The sequence below is a fragment of the Parasteatoda tepidariorum genome, chromosome 5 (assembly GCF_982258835.1).
Source record: "Parasteatoda tepidariorum strain Cologne lab strain chromosome 5, Ptep-v5.0, whole genome shotgun sequence".
NCBI classification, from domain to species: Eukaryota; Metazoa; Arthropoda; class Arachnida; order Araneae; family Theridiidae; genus Parasteatoda; species Parasteatoda tepidariorum.
Genome location: NC_141759.1, coordinates 60,791,446 through 60,810,245, shown reverse-complemented (window position 1 = coordinate 60,810,245; position 18,800 = coordinate 60,791,446). Strand labels below are relative to the sequence as shown.

The following is an 18,800-nucleotide window of genomic DNA, read 5'->3' as shown; positions in this document are numbered from 1 at the left end:
GGAATTTCGAAGTGGTAGTAAAACAATTATCGATAAACTATCTTCCTCAAAAATATGTTTATATTTTAATCTGGTTGAACCTCGCTATCGTAAGGTCTGATATGCTTTTATATATTTGTTGTAATTATTTATATGTAGTGGTGGTCAAACTCATTTATAATAATCATTATAATTCAAAAAGTTTAGTGAAATAGCATGAATTTCGCTAGCACGTTAATTATGAAACTAAAATCTTCTGGGAAAACCGGAAAAGCTGGCAGCTATGGAATACTTTAATTTTCCAAATCCAAAACTGCATTAAAAATTGGAGATTATTATTTACGATTTTATAGTTGCCCCACCCTCTGAGAATGAGGCATGTAGGCGGATTAGCAAACGCATTTTTTAAAACTGTTTTACTCGCATATTTTTAGACCGATGTGTAATCTCAAGGAATTAGATCGTCTCTGTATTTTTGTACTTCCTGTGTAAAAAAATGTGAAAGTTATTAATATCGCATTTTATGATTCTAAAGTGCTTTATAATATGCATTTTAGTGGATTATTTTTATATGTTTCATTGAAAATTATACTTAGCAATTTATATTCTGAAAATCAAATCGAAGTAAATATTTTTTCTTAGTCTGTTAGGTTCTTTTTGTGTATGAAAATTTCCTTCGTAGTACATTTCCTGGAAGTCGAACGATTAACTTTGTTTAATTGTTGCTAATGAAGCATTATGAGGTGTAATCGTATCTTCTTTTGAAATTGAGGAACTAAAGCGAAAAATTAAAATTGAGGACTCGGATGTCACTAAATTGTCTGTAATTAAAAATTGTAAAAGTAAATATAATTCTTTTATTAGTTGTAAACTGATTTTCAGGTAATATCTCAAGATACTGATAAAGTTTTAATTTAAAAATAGAAAGTTCTGCTAATAGCAATTTATTTTTGTAAATAGTATTGTTGTGTGTTTATATAAAAACCCTGATATGAATTTATCTAAAAGTAAAAATAGCCCAAAACTGATAAACGTGATTTGATAACGAAGTGTAAATTTTTGGAAAAGAAAGTAACATTGTTGAGATGTAAGTACTAAATATTTCAATTTTGGATTTATTTATTGTATTATATATTTTGTAATTTTTACTTAGTAATTTTTATTTTGTAATTTTTTATTTTGTAATAATTAATATTTTAGTGTTGTCAAAGTGATTCAAACTGATGATATGTGTCAATTAATTAGATTGTAACAGATAGATTAATAGCTTAGATTAATAACAGATAGATCAATAGCTTAGATTAATAATAGATAGATTGTTTGATTTGAATGCGTTAAAATTCATTTTGCTTACCTCGTTTGCTTAATTCGTTTTGCTTTCCTCTAATAATCCGAATAAGCTTATTTCATTCGAGAATTAAAAGGGTTTCTATATAGCTTTCAAAACGAATATAATCCTCCCATCTATTTTTTTAATCAGTTGTTCAAATCTATTTATTTAATTCAAACCTGTTAATCCAACAACATTCAAATTTATTTATAATACAGAGGAACGAATTATATTTTATTTTATGTCGAGTGATTTTTGAATGGATTTTTAATATTTTCGCGTCGATTTAAAATCTGCAATTGGTTTCTTTATACAAGCTTAAGTTTTTATGCAAATCAATAATATGTTCAAGGATCTTTTTAAAGTGTTTCGATGAATATTAAGAGTCTCCAATTACGTGCTACGTAGGGAGTGGTAGAAAGAAGGAGATAATACATTTCAGTTTATGATGCGATGCGTTAACGTAACATACCTTTTATCTTAAATGTAACTTTCAATACAGCAGACAAGTGCTTCAGCATGTATATGTTACGGTGAAACACCGAAATCTGGAGAATGTAGACATTTACCGGTGAATGTCAACATTCACGTAGTCGCTTGGTGTATGTCCGAAATATTTACTAAATACCCTTATTTCTGACTCTCACCGGTGAATGTCAACAATCACATAGTCGCTTTGGTGAATGTCCGAAATATTTGTTATTTCCTATTTGATATTAATTTATTCGTTAATATTATTATATTTATTTGATATATTTATATTTATTCCTTATTTTAATACTTACTGACGATAGATTAGAAGAAACATCAATGTTTGGAGTATCGGGCAAATATATACCGGGAAATGGCACTTGAATTTAAAAAAAAACATCAGTGTAGGGTATACCCGGCAAATGTATACCGGGCAGTGGCACTTAACCTTAAATAAAACATCAGTGTAGGGTATACCGGGCAAATGTATATCGGGCAGTGGCACTTAACCTTAAAAAAACATCAGTATATTGTATACTGGGCAAAAGTATACCGGGCACTTAACCTTAAAAAAACATCAGTGTAGGGTTAAAATATCGAATAAATGTAATTATATCCACGAATAAATTCATATCAAATCGATTGTAATAAATATTTCGGACATTCATCAAAGCATATATGTGATTGTCGACATACACCGGTGAGGGTCCGAATGTACAAGAATGTAATGAAATATTCGATCTTTCACCGACGTATTTGGTGTTTGTCGACATTCACCGGTGAAAGTCAACTAACACCGATTTCGGTCTTTCGCCGTGACATATACATTTCTTTTTAAACTTGAAGATTCAGATAAAAAATAAACTAAACTAAAATTATCATTTTGAAAAAAAAAAATATGTAGCTTTCTGAACTAGCTCTTGACTAGATCTAAGTATTTGGTGAAGTTTCTGCCCGCAGCAGCGTGCACCACACTTCTTGTTCTGGAATTTTGCCCTAGGGCAACTGGGACTGTTGGCATAGATAACTGGATATAAATGAAGGAGGTGGTGCCTGATATAGCATGATGTGGTGCACAGTTCCTGTAATGATTGTCAAGTAAAAAGACATAAAAGATATGAAAAACTTAATTAGTATCTGATAATGTGAATTAAAGTTTCAATACAGTTTAAGTAGCTTAAGGGGAAGCAATAGTTTAAACACCTAGGGGTGGTATACTCTCAATCTGAGAATCACCTTTGCTTTTCTTTTTCTCGTGCACATTCTCTGATCTTACTCCTATGTCTATACCTATGTAAATTAGATATCCTAGTATCATCCCCACTAGGGGCTCTAACTAATTCGTCTGAGGGAAATTTTATTTAAGTATCCGAAGCTCATCTGTATTGGGGGAAATTGGGAACAGTAACATTTACTAAAGTACAGAAAAATTTAGAGCACAATGAAAAAAAAAATTAAAAATGGAAATAAGCGAAACAAAGGTTTTAGCCCCGAGCTTCACGGGTGTCTAAACTTACTCATGGAAGAAGCAATTTTATACATAATTGAGAAAGAAATCTTGTTACATACAGAAATTCTGTTTATTTTGTTTGAAAAAAAATGATAGAGTGAAAGGTTTAAAGTACCAGTTTTTGCTCTTTTCCCCTCTTGATATATATAGGCTTTAAGCTCTGTTTGAAATCTCCGCACCAGAATTATGTAAGATCAAGTACTTGTATAAACACAACAAATAATTTGTTCCCCAGTGCATACCTGCCAACTTTTAATCCCTTCCATTACGATTTTTCCCAGTGGTAGTAAAATGGAATTAAAATTTCAATTGTAAGCAAAAAAATACGCTGTGTTTGAAGAAACACCAGCTGACAACCATGATAGTAACTCATATTAATATATATGCTTAATTTTTTTTAAGAATAGGGGTGATCAAAATCATTTAAAAATTAAGTTTATAAAAGAAAATATAGTATATATTTACTACCACTTTAAATATAAGAATAAAATTTTACGCCAAATGCGTAAAAGTTGGCAGGTATGCCAGTGCAATCAATGATTATTCCAATCGGTTTGTTCAAGTAACTCATTTAGGCCAGGCCTGAAAGCGAGACGGAAAAGAGTAAATACTGGTTGGAGAACTATTTCAATATTAGATAATTTTCGGGAGGAGTTAATCCATTCTTAGCAATAGCATACCTGCCAACTCTTCCGGATTTCCCGGAAGATTTTATTTTCATATTTAAAGTGGTAGCAATACTCAGGTTATTCCAATTAACTTTTTGAATTATAATGATAATTATGAATGAGTTTGACCACCACTACATGTAAATAATTACAATAAATATATAAAAGCATAATAAGCCTTGCGCAAGCGAATTTCAGCGGGATCAAAATATAAATATATTTTTGAGTCAGATTGTTTTTCGTTAATTGCATCACAACCACTCTGAAAATCCATTCGCTAAAAGAGTGAAAATTGGCCACGGCTGAAAGCCCTTATATAGCAAGACGGAAAAGTGCAAAAACTGGTACGAAAGACATTCCAATTTTAGCATTTTTTTCTAGAAAAAAATAAAATATCTGTAACTATCAAGATTTCTTTTATAATTTTAGTCTATATATGAAACTGCCTATATTCCAAGGACAAAGTAGATATTGTTGAATACTTTTAAAAATAAGAAGTTAACTACTCCGGAAAACTAATTATAACTGAAATGGTTTTACTACCAGCCTTTCCTCTTTTTCGTCTCGCTTTCACCCCTGAAGTTGACAGGTATTACCCTTCAACTGCTACGGAATTTCCGTAGTTTCAGAAATCTTCTTTTCAGACGGTAGCAAAATTAATGTCTTAATATTTAAAAAAAATTAATTCTAGCGTAACTTGTGCACTATTACTTATAAAAGTGCAGGCCATATGGCTAGATTCTTAAGTTCTGATAAAAGTTTTATGAGAGATCCATTTGCTTTAAAAATTTCTACTTTGGTTCGCTACCACTAGAAAGAATTATTTTCAAAATCCTCATAAGTTGGAGGGTATGCAACAGGCAATTCATTGTAATTAATCTATTTCTCGGAGAATAAGCAATTAAATATAAAAATTGTATCCGTTAAAAACAATTGGTAGTTATAGATTTTAATTATTCCCGAAAAAAATTAAAAAACGAAATTTATTTTTTACCAGTTTTTACTCTTTTTCGTCTTGTTATATATGGGCTTTCAGCCCTGATTTAGACCGGGATTTTTCAGAGGTCTAATTCTTCATTGTAAATGGCTGTGGGCTATTTGAACAGTGAAATTCTTTAGTATTGTAAATGGCTGTGGGCTCAAGTATATAATGGGAAGTCTTCATTGTAAATGTCTGTGGGCTAGGTATATTGTGGGAAGTCTTCAGGATATTTGAACAGTGAAATTCTTCATTATTGTAATTCTTCATTATAAATGGCTGTGGGCTAATTATATTGTGGGAAATCTTCGTGAATTTGTTTTAACTTTAGTTTAATTTTAGGCCTAATTTATCAGTCAGAGAATCTAAAAAATTGAATGCTGTGACAAATTTTCTGGATCTACCAACTGAGGCGATGCTGTCAGCAAATGCCAAGGTTCTATAGTAATTAGGTTGATGGTTTTTTTAAGCTGTGAGACCAGACTCTCTGATAGCTTTTTCCAGGGTCAAGTTCAATAGTACACGCAACAGAGCACCACTCAGTTACAATCTTCTATCCGTATGGAAAACTTCAGGAAAGTCGTTCGTTATTTTCGCTTTGCACCTTTCCCGAATGAAGTTTTTGTCAAGTTTAGCTGGTATATCAAATTCTTTAATTGTATCAGGAAGTTTCTATTAAATAATGCTATCATGCACAGTTTTAAAATCGATAAAGAGGTTGTTTATCTAAAAATAATAACATTAGGAAACATATAGTTGGTGTATTAAAATATTTGATTTTATCTATTTCAGGTGTGGTGATTTTAAATCTGAAATTATTTTTGTTTGAGAAACTGCAAATTTTTCTAGGAATTATAATTTTAGTTTAGTTTATTTTTTACATGAAAGTACAAGTTTCTAAGGAACGCTTAGATTTATATGCTGGCCAGGAAAGCCTGGTTGGCAGGGTGCTGGACTCACGTTGGGAAAAGTAGAAGTTCGAATCCAGCCTGCCGAAGACTCTGTAGTAAATGGTGACTGGTGCACGTTAAATATTTCGGGTCACAATGTCCCCCATATTCCCATAACAAATCAATACCTCTTGGGATACTCAATTGGAGATTGATTTTTCTTCGGTTCAGGTCTGAATTGCGATTTGTGGACGAATGAATCGATGTATGAATAGGCCCGCTTGGCAGAAGTCTAATTCTCATCCATAGATGGTGCCACTGGAAAACAAGAACAGTCGCACCCATCTCCCTTAATGGCCAACGACAACACCAACGACAGATTTATATGCATATGTATACACTTGTCTGCTCGTTAGAAAATTATACTTCAGATTAAAAACTTATAGCCTTAACTTATCATCATAAACTGTGTCGCTCAGTGCTGGGTGATAAAAATTAAAACAAAGAAACTTACGCATTGAAAAGTATAGTGGTGTACATGCGTAATATTACACAACCTCCCAGTTACTAATAAAATTTACATAAAAAAAAAATACCATTTGGAAAGGAAACTAATACCTTCAACCAGCCTTTGAAACGAATGAGACACAAAAAAACAGTAGACATCACTAATGCCAGTCTTTTCAGATGAAAAACAAAACCATCTTTATTTAGTTCTCATCGACATTTGTTGGGCACAAAGAGGAAACAGAATGGTAAAGTAAACTCCGTGGTGATCTGGAGCGTTATTCATATTCTTTTAGAGATCTCGTCAAACCCCGGTGACGCAATTCCGCAAATCAGGAAAACAGGCAGATAGTATGTTCCATATTCTGTCACAGGAACGCTAGAGCAATGTACAGGATATTGCAATTATTCGATGAGACGGCCGATAAGTTTTAACTGCTGATCATGTGAAGACATTAAGACTTTCACCATTACCCAGCCGCCTGAGGGGGAAGGTGGAAAAAGGAGGGGGCTCCGTTTAAGCGAGATGTAACAATAAAAAAAAAAATGCAAAAATCAAATGCCCGGCGCTAAGCGCCGGCTGCACCTGTTGGTAGCAGAATGCTACCAACAAGTTACAGTTACGTAAAAGTTAGAAGTTACGGTTAAATAAGCAGCAAAAGGTATAAGTAAAAGTTAAAGTTTTTAGTATTTCAGACATGTTACGGGTAAGAAACAACAAAGGAGCAACATTCCAGTCAACTACCATTAAGGAAAATGCAAAAATAACCGAATTAACTCCAGTAGACCATGTGAATTTGAGATCTTAAAATAGTGAGTGACCCAATGTCACAAACTGAAATGTATTGTTGCTTTTTTTCTAACACTCCTCACTTAACAGTAGCAGAGAAGTGGAGAAACTTACATTTATAAATAATTACACTTAATGAAATGACACAGTCCCTTCTAAGATATTACAATTTTTCACTCAATATTTGTGTCAAATTTAAAATTAAAAAAAATAGATTATTTTTTTGTGTCTGTTTTTTGTGTTGGAGCCATTGTTTCTTTCTATTTCGACCAAGTTTTAACATTTTCTTGGTGAAAACTACTACTAAATCATTCTTTATAACCCCCCCCCCGCAGAGGAAATAAACGTTTCTATCACTGACCAATGAAGAAATTTCTTGGTTTTAATTGCCCAATAAACAAAACAAAAAGAAGGAAGAAAAGAAACAGTGAAACAAAATAAAATAATATACGATTAAAAGAGAGATAAATAATTTACTGGTAAACTATATATTTTACTAATTTAATTTTAATTTTAAAACAATTCGAATCACGGAGTTAAAAGTTCAATTTTGAATCCTTGATTGCCATTTTGTGAGGTTCAGATAATTCTAACATGGTTGGTGTATATATATATATATATATATATATATATATATATATATATATATATATATATATATATATATATATATATATATATATATATATATATATATATATATATATATATATATATATATATATATATATATATATATATATATATATATGTCATGTTACGTCTTTAAAGGCTAGATAATTGAAGAGACTTAGGCTGCTTCTGTTAAAAAGGCATTTTATTTTGTTAGATAGAGTATTGCAAACATTATGCGTTGGATATTTACATCAGGTTTCCCCCTTTGCAGGGATTGTTTGGTTTTGGCCCAGCTTTATCTAGCCATTGAAAATATGAAAAAGACACGCAATTTTGCCTGTCCTGAGCTTTTAAAGTGAGATTCTGAGAGGGCGTGGTTGCAAGTATCTTCTTATTTGAATGAAACGTCATTCAATTTATAAAATTTAGAGGTTTTGATTCGCTAAAAGTATCTCGCCACTCTGACGGTGGGAACTTTCTGGGACTATCTTCATTGATGAATTATTGCCCATTAACTTCAGAACATAATCTTTTATCTGGCCTTATCTGGTTCATCTTGACCTTTTATGACTCTTTGTGAGAGACCGACTTCTACATCTTAAACTTGATAAGAAACATATGTTTTAAGCTTACCAGTTAATATAGAATGACTCGTATGAGAAATTCTATATTACATCCCCCCTCTCCAAAAAAATTTCATTTACTATTAATTTTAGAGCTTTGGGGAAAATTATGATTAATTACTTGCAACCCCTTCCATCAGAATTTTCAAGAACATTATAACAAAACACACACAAAATGATCAAATAAAAAGCTTCAAGCAAAAAAAAATTACAAATGTAAAGTAAAAGTTGTGTTCAAGACAACATGCATACCTATTAAGTATAACATTATGTAATGTTTACATCAAATTATTTTCTATAGGTAAAGTATCAAAATTTCTACACATATAAACATATAGCAAAAACATAAACAAAAAGATTTAGAGTCTCTAATCTTATTAAATATTTTTTTTTCTTTGAAAAATTCTGTTTAATAACACCACAAAATGCTGTAAGTGAAGATTCTTTTTGTTTTTTAAGTTAATATAACGAAAAGAAATTAGAAATAATAAACGTAGAATCACATACACAGAATTTCATTATTCACATATATTTCTAAAGTGAATGAAGGAAATAAGTAAAGGACACAAATGTGTCGTTTCTCTAGAATTTAATATTCTAGTATCGTTAAGGGCTTGTTACTGGATACAAAGCTGTAGTCCCCAAAAGAAGGAGAACAATATTGTATCTCAGCAATATTGATACGGAAGATCCTATCTCAAAATACAACAATGAAAAATATTATTTGTTTTTGTTTAGATCATATGAGAAATTACATCCCATATTTATTTTGGATTCGGGTAAACACAAAATTTTTGAGGGGTCAGATCTTCCGTGAAAAAGGGGTATCATGTTCAAATGAACCATGTCTATAACAATTTCATGTCTTTAAATTTGTTTACTGCAAAACAAATAATATATTTGTTTTTCACATTTTCATTTCACATTTACATTTTCTATTTAATAAATTTTATTCATGATTAAGCTTTAATTTCTCTGGTTCGTAATATTTTCTTAGTTTAGAAACATGTACGATTTCTGTTTTTTCTTTAGTATGACTATTCTTTTTGTTTATTTCATAATTTACATCAGACATCTTTTGAATGATGATATAAGGACCACTAAAAGTTGGAGAGAGTTTTCTAGTGTTAGGATATTTAAACTCTTCATACATGACTGTGACACCTGGTGAAAAGTTTATATCTACAAATCTAGAATCGTAATAAACTTTATTTTTCTCGTGGTATCTTTTTGTGTTTCCGATAGCTATTTTCCTAGCTTCTTCAAGTGGAGGATAAATATCCTCTTTTAAAGGATTTTCATATGGAACTATGCCATTTAATAAATATGCCGGCGGGAATTCCGTAACTGAGTGAGGAGTTAAGTTATATTCCTGAACCACTTCTTTTAATAATTTAGGCCACGGTATCCTGGAAGAATTTTCATTAATTTTGCATTTTAAACGCGTGATGATTGTTTGTCCTAATCTCTCTACTTTGCCATTAGTTTCAGGCCTATGGGCTGTAGTTAAAAGTTGTTTAACTTTATGATGCTTAAGAAATTTTTTGAAATGCGAAGATGTAAAAGCTGCATTTCTATCACTTAATAGTTTTGTAGGTATTTGATTTTCAAAGATTTGATGGAGAAAAGTGGTATAAGTTTCTGTTGTAATAGATTTTGAAGCGAATGCCCATATATATCTTGTCATATGATCAATAATTAAGGTCAAATATTTTTTTGTTGAATTATAATGGTTAAGACCACCAACACTATCAATTGCAAGTAAATCAAATGGTTTATCAACAGGAGGCATTGATTGTAAAAGCCCAAATCTTTTTTGCCGGTGCTTCTTATTTAATTGACATGTGTGACAATGCTTAATAAATTTTGTGATATCAGAAGTAATGTTTTGCCAATAATATACCGGAGTTAATAAATTAATCGTTTTTTGAATACCCGGATGTCCAAATTTTTCATGAGCAATTTTGAGTAATTTTAACCGTAATGAAAAAGGTACTACAATTTTAGTAAATCCTTTTTTACGAAGGCATAATACATCATTAATTTCTACAAATTTTCCAGTTAAATTGTCACTTTTTTGAGCCTCTATTATTTCATTTAATTGCAAAAGATGTGATACTTGACTTCCCTGATTGTTTACATTTACATTTGAATCTGGTATTTCTCTCGAAAGCATATCTGCTTCAAAATTTGTACTACCTTTTGTATATTTTACAACGTAATCATACATACTAAGGTGTAAGGACCAGCGAAATAATCTCCCTTTAAGATTTTTAACATTAAGCCAAAGAAGGGCTGCGTGGTCCGTATGTATTGTAAATTTCTTTCCAAAAAGGTAGTGATGAAATTTATTTAAAGTGTCCACAATAGCGAAACATTCCAGCTCAGTGATAAAATAGTTCTTTTCATAATCTTTTAATAAGCGGGAGTGGAACGCTACGGGATGCAGAACACCAGATTCATCACATTGTTTAAGTACAGCTCCAATACCATTGGTACTGGCATCAACAAAAATATGACAATCATGAGAAGGATTAAATATTTTTAATATTGGTTTGCTAGTTAAAGCTGATTTAAGAGCTTCAAAAGATTTCTGACAATCATCTGTCCATATCCATTTATTATCCTTTTTTAACAAATTATTTAGTGGAGCTCTAATAGATGCATATTTATCTATAAATTTGTTATAAACATTAATGGATCCTAGAAATCTTTGCAAGGATTTTACATTTGTAGGAGGTTTTAATTTTTTAATAGCTTCAATATTACTATTATTTGGTGTAACAGTGCCGTTTGTTGTCTCATACCCCAAAAAGTCAATTTTTTGTTTTAGGAAAGAACATTTAGAAAATTTTAATTTAATATTTTCTTGTCTACATATATCAAAAATTTGTTTAATATGATCTAAATGTTCAGAATAGCTATTTGAAAAAATAATTATATCGTCAAAATAATTTGCAGCGAATTTAATTTTATGTTTAGTAAGGATTCTACGAATAGTTCTTTGAAAAATGCTTGGTGCATTTTTCCAACCAAAAGGTAAACGTAACCATTCATATAACCCATTGTGTGTTGCAAATGCTAATTTTTCTGTGTCTTCTGAGTGGATTTGTAAATGCCAATAACCACTAATGAGGTCTATAGAAGAATAATAAGAACTTTGAGCTAATTTATCAATTAGAGATTCCATGAGAGGTAACGGTTCAGCGTCCGACTTCGTCACCTGATTCAATTTTCTAAAATCTACACATAAACGCGTTTTTTTATTTTCCTCCTTTTTAAATACTAATGTTACTGGCGCAGAATATGGAGAAGAACTTTCTTTTATTATATTATGTTTTAATAACTCCTGAATTTGGTTATCGATTTCTTCCTGTTGTTTCGGAGATGTTTTATATGGCCTTAAAGAGATCGGTAAATCCGAAGTCAACCTCACCCGTTGTGGTTCTATTCTAACTTTGCCTACATCATATTTATTTTTAGCAAATATGTCCTCATATTCCCTTAGAATTCTGAGTAAATCAGAATTTTTCACACTTTCTATCGATTCAGTTGTTTCGTGGATGACGGTCTGATAATTTTCGTTTCCATTACCAGAATTTTTCTCAGAAACATTCGAATTCTTTAGATCTTTTTTAACTTTTTCTTTTATCCTTTCCGTAAAACGATTTTGTTCGTTTACGTTATTTGTCATATTTATTTTTGAAATTGATTGTTTAATGTCCCCTTTCTCAGTTTCATCCTCTTTTTGTTTACTGTTACTAACATTTATTTGCATTGGATTTTCAGTTATTATTTGTAAAGTCAAGTCGCGATTTTCCAGAGGTGAGAAAGTGATCAGTTTTCTGTTTCTCTGGGTAACAATTTGCTTTACACAGTTTATAACGATGTGAAACTCACATAAAGATTGTACCCCTAATATGGCATAGTTTAGATCGTTGTTTAGTACTAGAAACTCAGTCGACCTAACCATATTACCAATTTTTAAATTAAGAGTACACTTTTTTGCAAGTGTTAATTTTCCTTTTGTTTGGATAACATTTATCCCTTTACAACTTCTAACAGGAACATTCAATTTCAATACAATATGCTCGGGTATCAAATTTATCGTTGATCCCGTATCCAAGTTTAACATTAATTTTTGCATGCAATTCGAGTTATCTTTTTTCTCTTTTTTATCCTTTTGTACGGATTTTTCACTTTCTATGTATCCTGACACAAGTAATTGATACTTATTGGTCTTTGATGTTCTGGCTTTATTTTTAGTTATAGCCGGATTATTTGAACAGGATTGCCCCCAGTGATATGCTTTTCGTATGCCTATTTTTTCGCAAAATTTACACGGTCTGGGCAGCAAATCTCGCATCTCATGTATCGCCTGATTTTCATCATTTTTATAATCACTTAAATGCAGTTTAACCTCCTTTTGCTTTTGTAATTTAGGAGTATTGTAACGTACGTAATTATTATGTATTTTATTTTTTCCTCTATCTATGCACATTTGGTCATATATCCTTAGTTTATTTTTGAAATCATTCAAATTTGTTGCTCCATATAATATAGTTTTATTTTCTACTGTATCGGGCATGCCATTAATGCAATATTTCATTAAGGTTTGTTCATCAACATTATTCTGAATTGCAATTTCTTTTAATTTTAAAAAATATTCTTGCACTGATTCGTGCGTATGCTTTTTCCTATTTCTCAAAATTTCATGAATTTCGGCTGAGTTATATGTAACCAGAAATTCACCGATTAATAATTCTTTCAATTGAGCAAACGAATTAATATTAGGATGGCTACGAAGAAGTATCAACGCATTTTCGCGTAAACACCTTTTTGCATATACAAATTTATGTAAAGGAGATAAATTAAAAAATTTAGCCTGATCTTCAAATACTTCGAACCACCAATTTACGTTTTCGTGTTTTTTGCCTTTAAAAGGTGGAACAACTGTTTCAAAATCTGAAAAATCTATCCTAAATTCAATATTTACATTTTGCGTTACCTTTGAATTATTTTTTTCTACATTGGCACAAATTTCAGTATTGTTAAAATTATTAGAAGTTTGTATACTTTTAGAATTAACCGAATTCGGCTCCCTATATATTCCACAATTGCTTTTAATATTATCATGATTATCATTGATATTACACTCATTAATTATTTTTTCTTTCTTATTTTCATATGTAAACTTTTTCAAAAATTTTGTAGACAATAATACAAGTAATGATAATGACAAAATAAATAATGCAAGCAATAAGAGAATATTAACATAATATACCTCAATAATTTGAACCATTTTAGATCATTATGTTTTAGAATTTTCATTTCTTACAATTTATCAAAAAAAAATTTTTTCTTTTAAAATTGACTTTAATGAAGAGCATAATTTCAAGAAAGACTTATACATAATATTAAAATAAATAATAAGAAACAAATGTACTTTTAAAACTAAATAAAACTTATTTTAAGAAACTTAATATTTTTCATAAAAATAACTTACCCATTTAGAAGAATGGCGTGTTTAGTTGTCATTGCAAATTTATACTTATAAATTAAAAGGTTTGACTTAAACATTTTACGTGAAGACACGCGGAGTACTTTTACTACTTCTAGAGTTTTGAAGATAATGTTTATATTTGATTCTGAGCATTTGTAAGTCCAGATCCTCCGCCCAGATGTTTTCCATGATTTCGATGCAAGTGTTCTTTTAGATGTCGTCACCTAGAGGAAGAACGCCGATTCACTTTGAACTGTAAAACGATGTAATATCATTTCTTCTCTTGGGGGGTTGGGGATTCTTCGGAGTTGAAATTCTCCACATGGCTTTTGATGATTCTTTGACTGATCCAGATGCGGTGGTGAACTTTATAATGAATATTTTTTGGGACATAATCTTTTTCTATGGTTGTATCTTGACTTCAGCTGATGATAAAGTTTCTTTTATTGTTGATTTGACGATCCACTTGCATATTTTTCTATTTACTTCTTTTGTGGTGGGAACTATACGGAATTCAGCTTTTTCACCCCATGCATCGGAACTTGTTGACATATTTGTTGTTTCTTTTCATCTTCTTTTTCGGAAGGTAATATATATTCCTCTAATCTTTTCGTTGAAGTAAAACGATGGATATGTTCTTTGCTGTTTATATCTGGAGCCATTATTCCCAAACAAATTACTTGCGACTGCCGGCTTGTCATGTTACGTCTTTAAAGGATAGATAATTGAAGAGACTTAGGCTGCTTCTGTTAAAAAGGCATTTTATTTTGTTAGATAGAGTATTGCAAACATTATGCGTTGGATATTTACATCAGGTTTCCCCCTTTGCAGGGATTGTTTGGTTTTGGCCCAGCTTTATCTAGCCATTGAAAATATGAAAAAGACACGCAATTTTGCCTGTCCTGAGCTTTTAAAGTGAGATTCTGAGAGGGCGTGGTTGCAAGTATCTTCTTATCTGAATGAAACGTCATTCAATTTATAAAATTTAGAGGTTTTGATTCACTAAAAGTATCTCGCCACTCTGACGGTGGGAACTTTCTGGGACTATCTTCATTGATGAATTATTGCCCATTAACTTCAGAACATAATCTTTTATCTGGCCTTATCTGGTTCATCTTGACCTTTTATGGCTCTTTGTGAGAGACCGACTTCTACATCTTAAACTTGATAAGAAACATATGTTTTAAGCTTACCAGTTAATATAGAATGACTCGTATGAGAAATTCTATGTTATATATATATATATATATATATATATATATATATATATATATGTATTTGCAGCCCCTGGCTAAATTATTAGACCCGCTGAAGTTTTTTAATAATTACGTGCATAATCGTAATTGCACGAGTTTTTACATGCAATACTTTTATATATAAACATTCATGTAATGGGTTTTCATTTTGTCTTTTTTATACCCTTTAAGTTTTATTTATATCCTCTTCCTACTTATATTTATTTTTAATGTATTGCATTACAATGTTAATCAATTGATACACGAACGTAAACAAGTGCAAACCGGTTTCAATCACATTGTCGCGTGCGTTAGTTGCGGACGCGTTTCTGTGACTTACAGTTTTTTACTACGCAGTCATTTGTTTATTTTCACTGAGAAGAAATAATCAATTGGAACAATTTTATCATTTCTAAAAATGCGATCTTTCACCATAGCAAAAAGCTGAAGCAAAGGCTCTCGTGAATGCTAACATATTTTCAATTCGCGAAATATCACGAAAATTGAAGATTTCTGAAGATAGCGTATGACGCATGAAAAAGACAATATATATATATATATATATATATATATATATATATATATATATATATATATATATATATATATATATATATATATATATATATATATATATATATATATATATATATATATATATATATATATATATATATATATTATCATATATCCTGTCATATAAGGCTCTGTCATCTCAGGAGAGAGCCCCCCTCCCCCTTTACTCTTCTTGAGATACTCCAGCGGTAACTGGCCATTTTTGCTGACTAAATATATACATAATATTATAATATATACAGTTTATATACATAATAGATATATTTGATTTTTCAAGGTTGACAGCTTTAAAAACTAAAATTTTTTTAGGCATGAGTGTGGCTAGCTTTGCAAAAAATATTTTGTCAACGACCGTACAAATTGTCAAATATTTATACCTAATATCATCTGAATAACTTTCTTTTCCAGGTTCGACAAAATATTCAAATCTATTCGATTCTGGGCTAAAAAATTGGTCTTCAGTCTGTTGAGTGCTCTGAGTCACATTATGCTAATGTTTATTTACTGGGGTAAAGGTAAAACAGTTCTACCAGTCACGAATGATTTACTGTTGATGTCAGCGACAAGAGTTGCTGAAAAGATTAGAAATGGGCAAGTAAGTAGAAGCACAACACATATTTGAAAAGCAATTAAAAAAAAACTCATAAATTTATTATAAAAATCGAATGACAATGTGTTGCTTCACAGGCAGTTGAGGTTAGTAGGACGTTGGACTCGTATTCGGAGTTTGAATCCCTTTGACCTGAGAAACCCCGTGTATCAAATGGTGGTTGGTACATGTTAAATATTTCGGGGTCATAAAGTCCTCCAAGTTCCTGCAACAAAGTCAATTCCTCTGGGGGTACTGAGTTGGAGATTGATCGTTCTCTTGTCAAAATTATGATCTGTGGATGAATAAATGGGTCCTCCCCGTAAAACGGGCTGTGACGTTCGTGTAAGGTTGAAATCGTATTTTTGGCTAAATATGGCGCCACTGAAAAACAAGAACCGCACCCTCTGCCTTAAAATCGCTTGGTTTACCAAGCAGGCTTGCTGGTATTGGCAAGTGGCAATAGAAACAAACAAAAAACAACTTTCAATTGAAAATAATAAAGAAATCCTTTCCATAATCGTAGCTGATAGTAATTATAATGAAATTAATATTTTTTTTTTAAATTTCACTTTAACTGTACTTAGAGTTTCAACCAGGGTCCTATTTGCAAGCAGAATGTCATTTTGACTCCTCTTAACTTTAACTCTTCTTTGACTTTATTATAACCGATAATGTTTTCCTTGTTCGTCTTGTTGTTGTAAACCCAAATTCGGGTTAACTGTTAAATGACGGTTATAAAACAAATTAGTAGCTATTACTGAAATTAATTAAGCATTGGCTTCAATATTTGTATCATAACTTTTTTATGCTTCTCCTGAATAACTAATTTATTTCTTCGTTAGTTTTGCTTTTTAGTGCGTGACTGATTTTTTTAAAAATCGATTTCTGAAATTAACCAAGCATCGTTATCATTAATATTAGTATAACGATTTTTTATGTTTCTTCTAAACGGATTACCGCAATTCCTCCTTTAACCATTTGTTTATGGCTGGCACAACATGTGGACCAGAATGAAAGGCTTCCTCATTCGTGACACGTGAATACGACCTCTAGCGGGGCGGAAAATGTCAGGCTACTATTTGTAAAGTTTTCATTCAGTTCCACCAGAATAACTGCATTGGTAGAACATGTTTTTTTCTAGTAGCGAATAGGAAACAAAATTTCCCATGAAAAAAGTTGAAGAACTTAGCAAAACAATCTAGAACATCGGTAAATATGATCGGTGCTATTGGAAAATAGGACATAGTCCATGCTATGAAAAAGCAGTCCTTGCTATCATGGAGTCGCCATCAGATTGTTACTTTCATCAAAGAGTCTCTCTCTTGTCTTCTGGGTTGGATGAAAAATTACATAGCTAAGGAGTTGAACATTGATAGTCGTTTCCCCCGAAATAGGTCTGCTTCTCAACACCGGTTACAACATAAAAATGAAAAAGAAATGGCAAATTTTTTTACCAACTCACTTAACAAAAAATGAAGAACTATTTATTTCTCACAAACATGCTTTTACTTATAATACTATCACAACATACATTTCATCGCACTGATTGTTTTTTTTATCAGTTGAAAAGTGAGGATGTTGTGCTAGCTTACATCGAACGAATAATTGAAGTGGAAACTGACATCAATGCAGTGGCAGAGTACCGTTTTCAAGAAGCTATAAAAGAGGCGAAAGAAATCGACGCTCTTATAAAATCTGGAAAGTATACAAGGGAACAGTTGAAAGAGGAAAAGCCGTTACTCGGGGTTCCATTTACAGTGAAAGTCCTTCTTAATGTCAAAGGTATAGTGTAAATGTATTTCTATCTAGCTATTTTACCAGCTCTTAATTTAGTAACATAAACATATTGAAAATATGGCACAATAGTTCATTTGTAATATGAAATTAATTCGGAAAATTAAATATTACGTTAGGTTTAAACATAGCTAATATTCATCTTTTTTACGGCTGTTAATATTCAAAGATTCCATGGTTCTTACAGCATATTAAAGTCAGAAGATATCTATGTTACAAATGTAGTGATTTTTTTTAAACATTTTAAATCCCAGTTAATGATATTTCTCATTCTCACAGATGGCGCTCTGAACAGCGACGTAAAAGTTAATTGTTATTCAGAATCAACAAAGACACTGTAATGATAAGATCAGTCTTCAATTGTTTATTAAATATATTTATCTGTTCAAAGGCATTTTATAAAGAATTATGCAACTTACTTAAACGGATTAATATGAATACGGATTCACAAATAAGGATAGACCCGAAATTTTCGAATTTCACATTGATCTGCCACTGCTAATTTCATAAAGGTGAGTGCATCTAATTTGTATAATAGATGCAATTAATGGTTTAAAAAAACAAAAGAAAAACAATGTGTTTCTTAAAAACTCGATTAATTAAAAAAGGTGAAGATTTAAAGAATAATGTTATCGTTACAGTGTCTAAGTTGATTCGATATAATGAACTTTTATATCACTGTGCAGACTTTGTCATCTAGCTGCGAAAAATTCATATCCTTGCTGACATTAGGGCGGA

At 31.1% G+C, this 18,800-nt stretch overlaps 1 protein-coding gene across 1 annotated transcript in view; it reads left to right on the top strand.

Annotated features, from left to right (window-relative positions):
- The first annotated feature begins 746 nt into the window (after positions 1-746).
- Positions 747-18,800, top strand: part of LOC107455511 (fatty-acid amide hydrolase 2) — a 68,546-nt gene continuing 50,492 nt past the window's right edge. Inside the window, exons 1-3 of the mRNA XM_087164046.1 lie at positions 747-1,066; positions 16,085-16,271; positions 17,831-18,050. Of these exons, the coding sequence (XP_087020172.1) occupies positions 1,065-1,066; positions 16,085-16,271; positions 17,831-18,050 (409 nt within the window). The 5' untranslated portion in view covers positions 747-1,064. The remainder of the gene's footprint in view (positions 1,067-16,084; positions 16,272-17,830; positions 18,051-18,800) is intronic.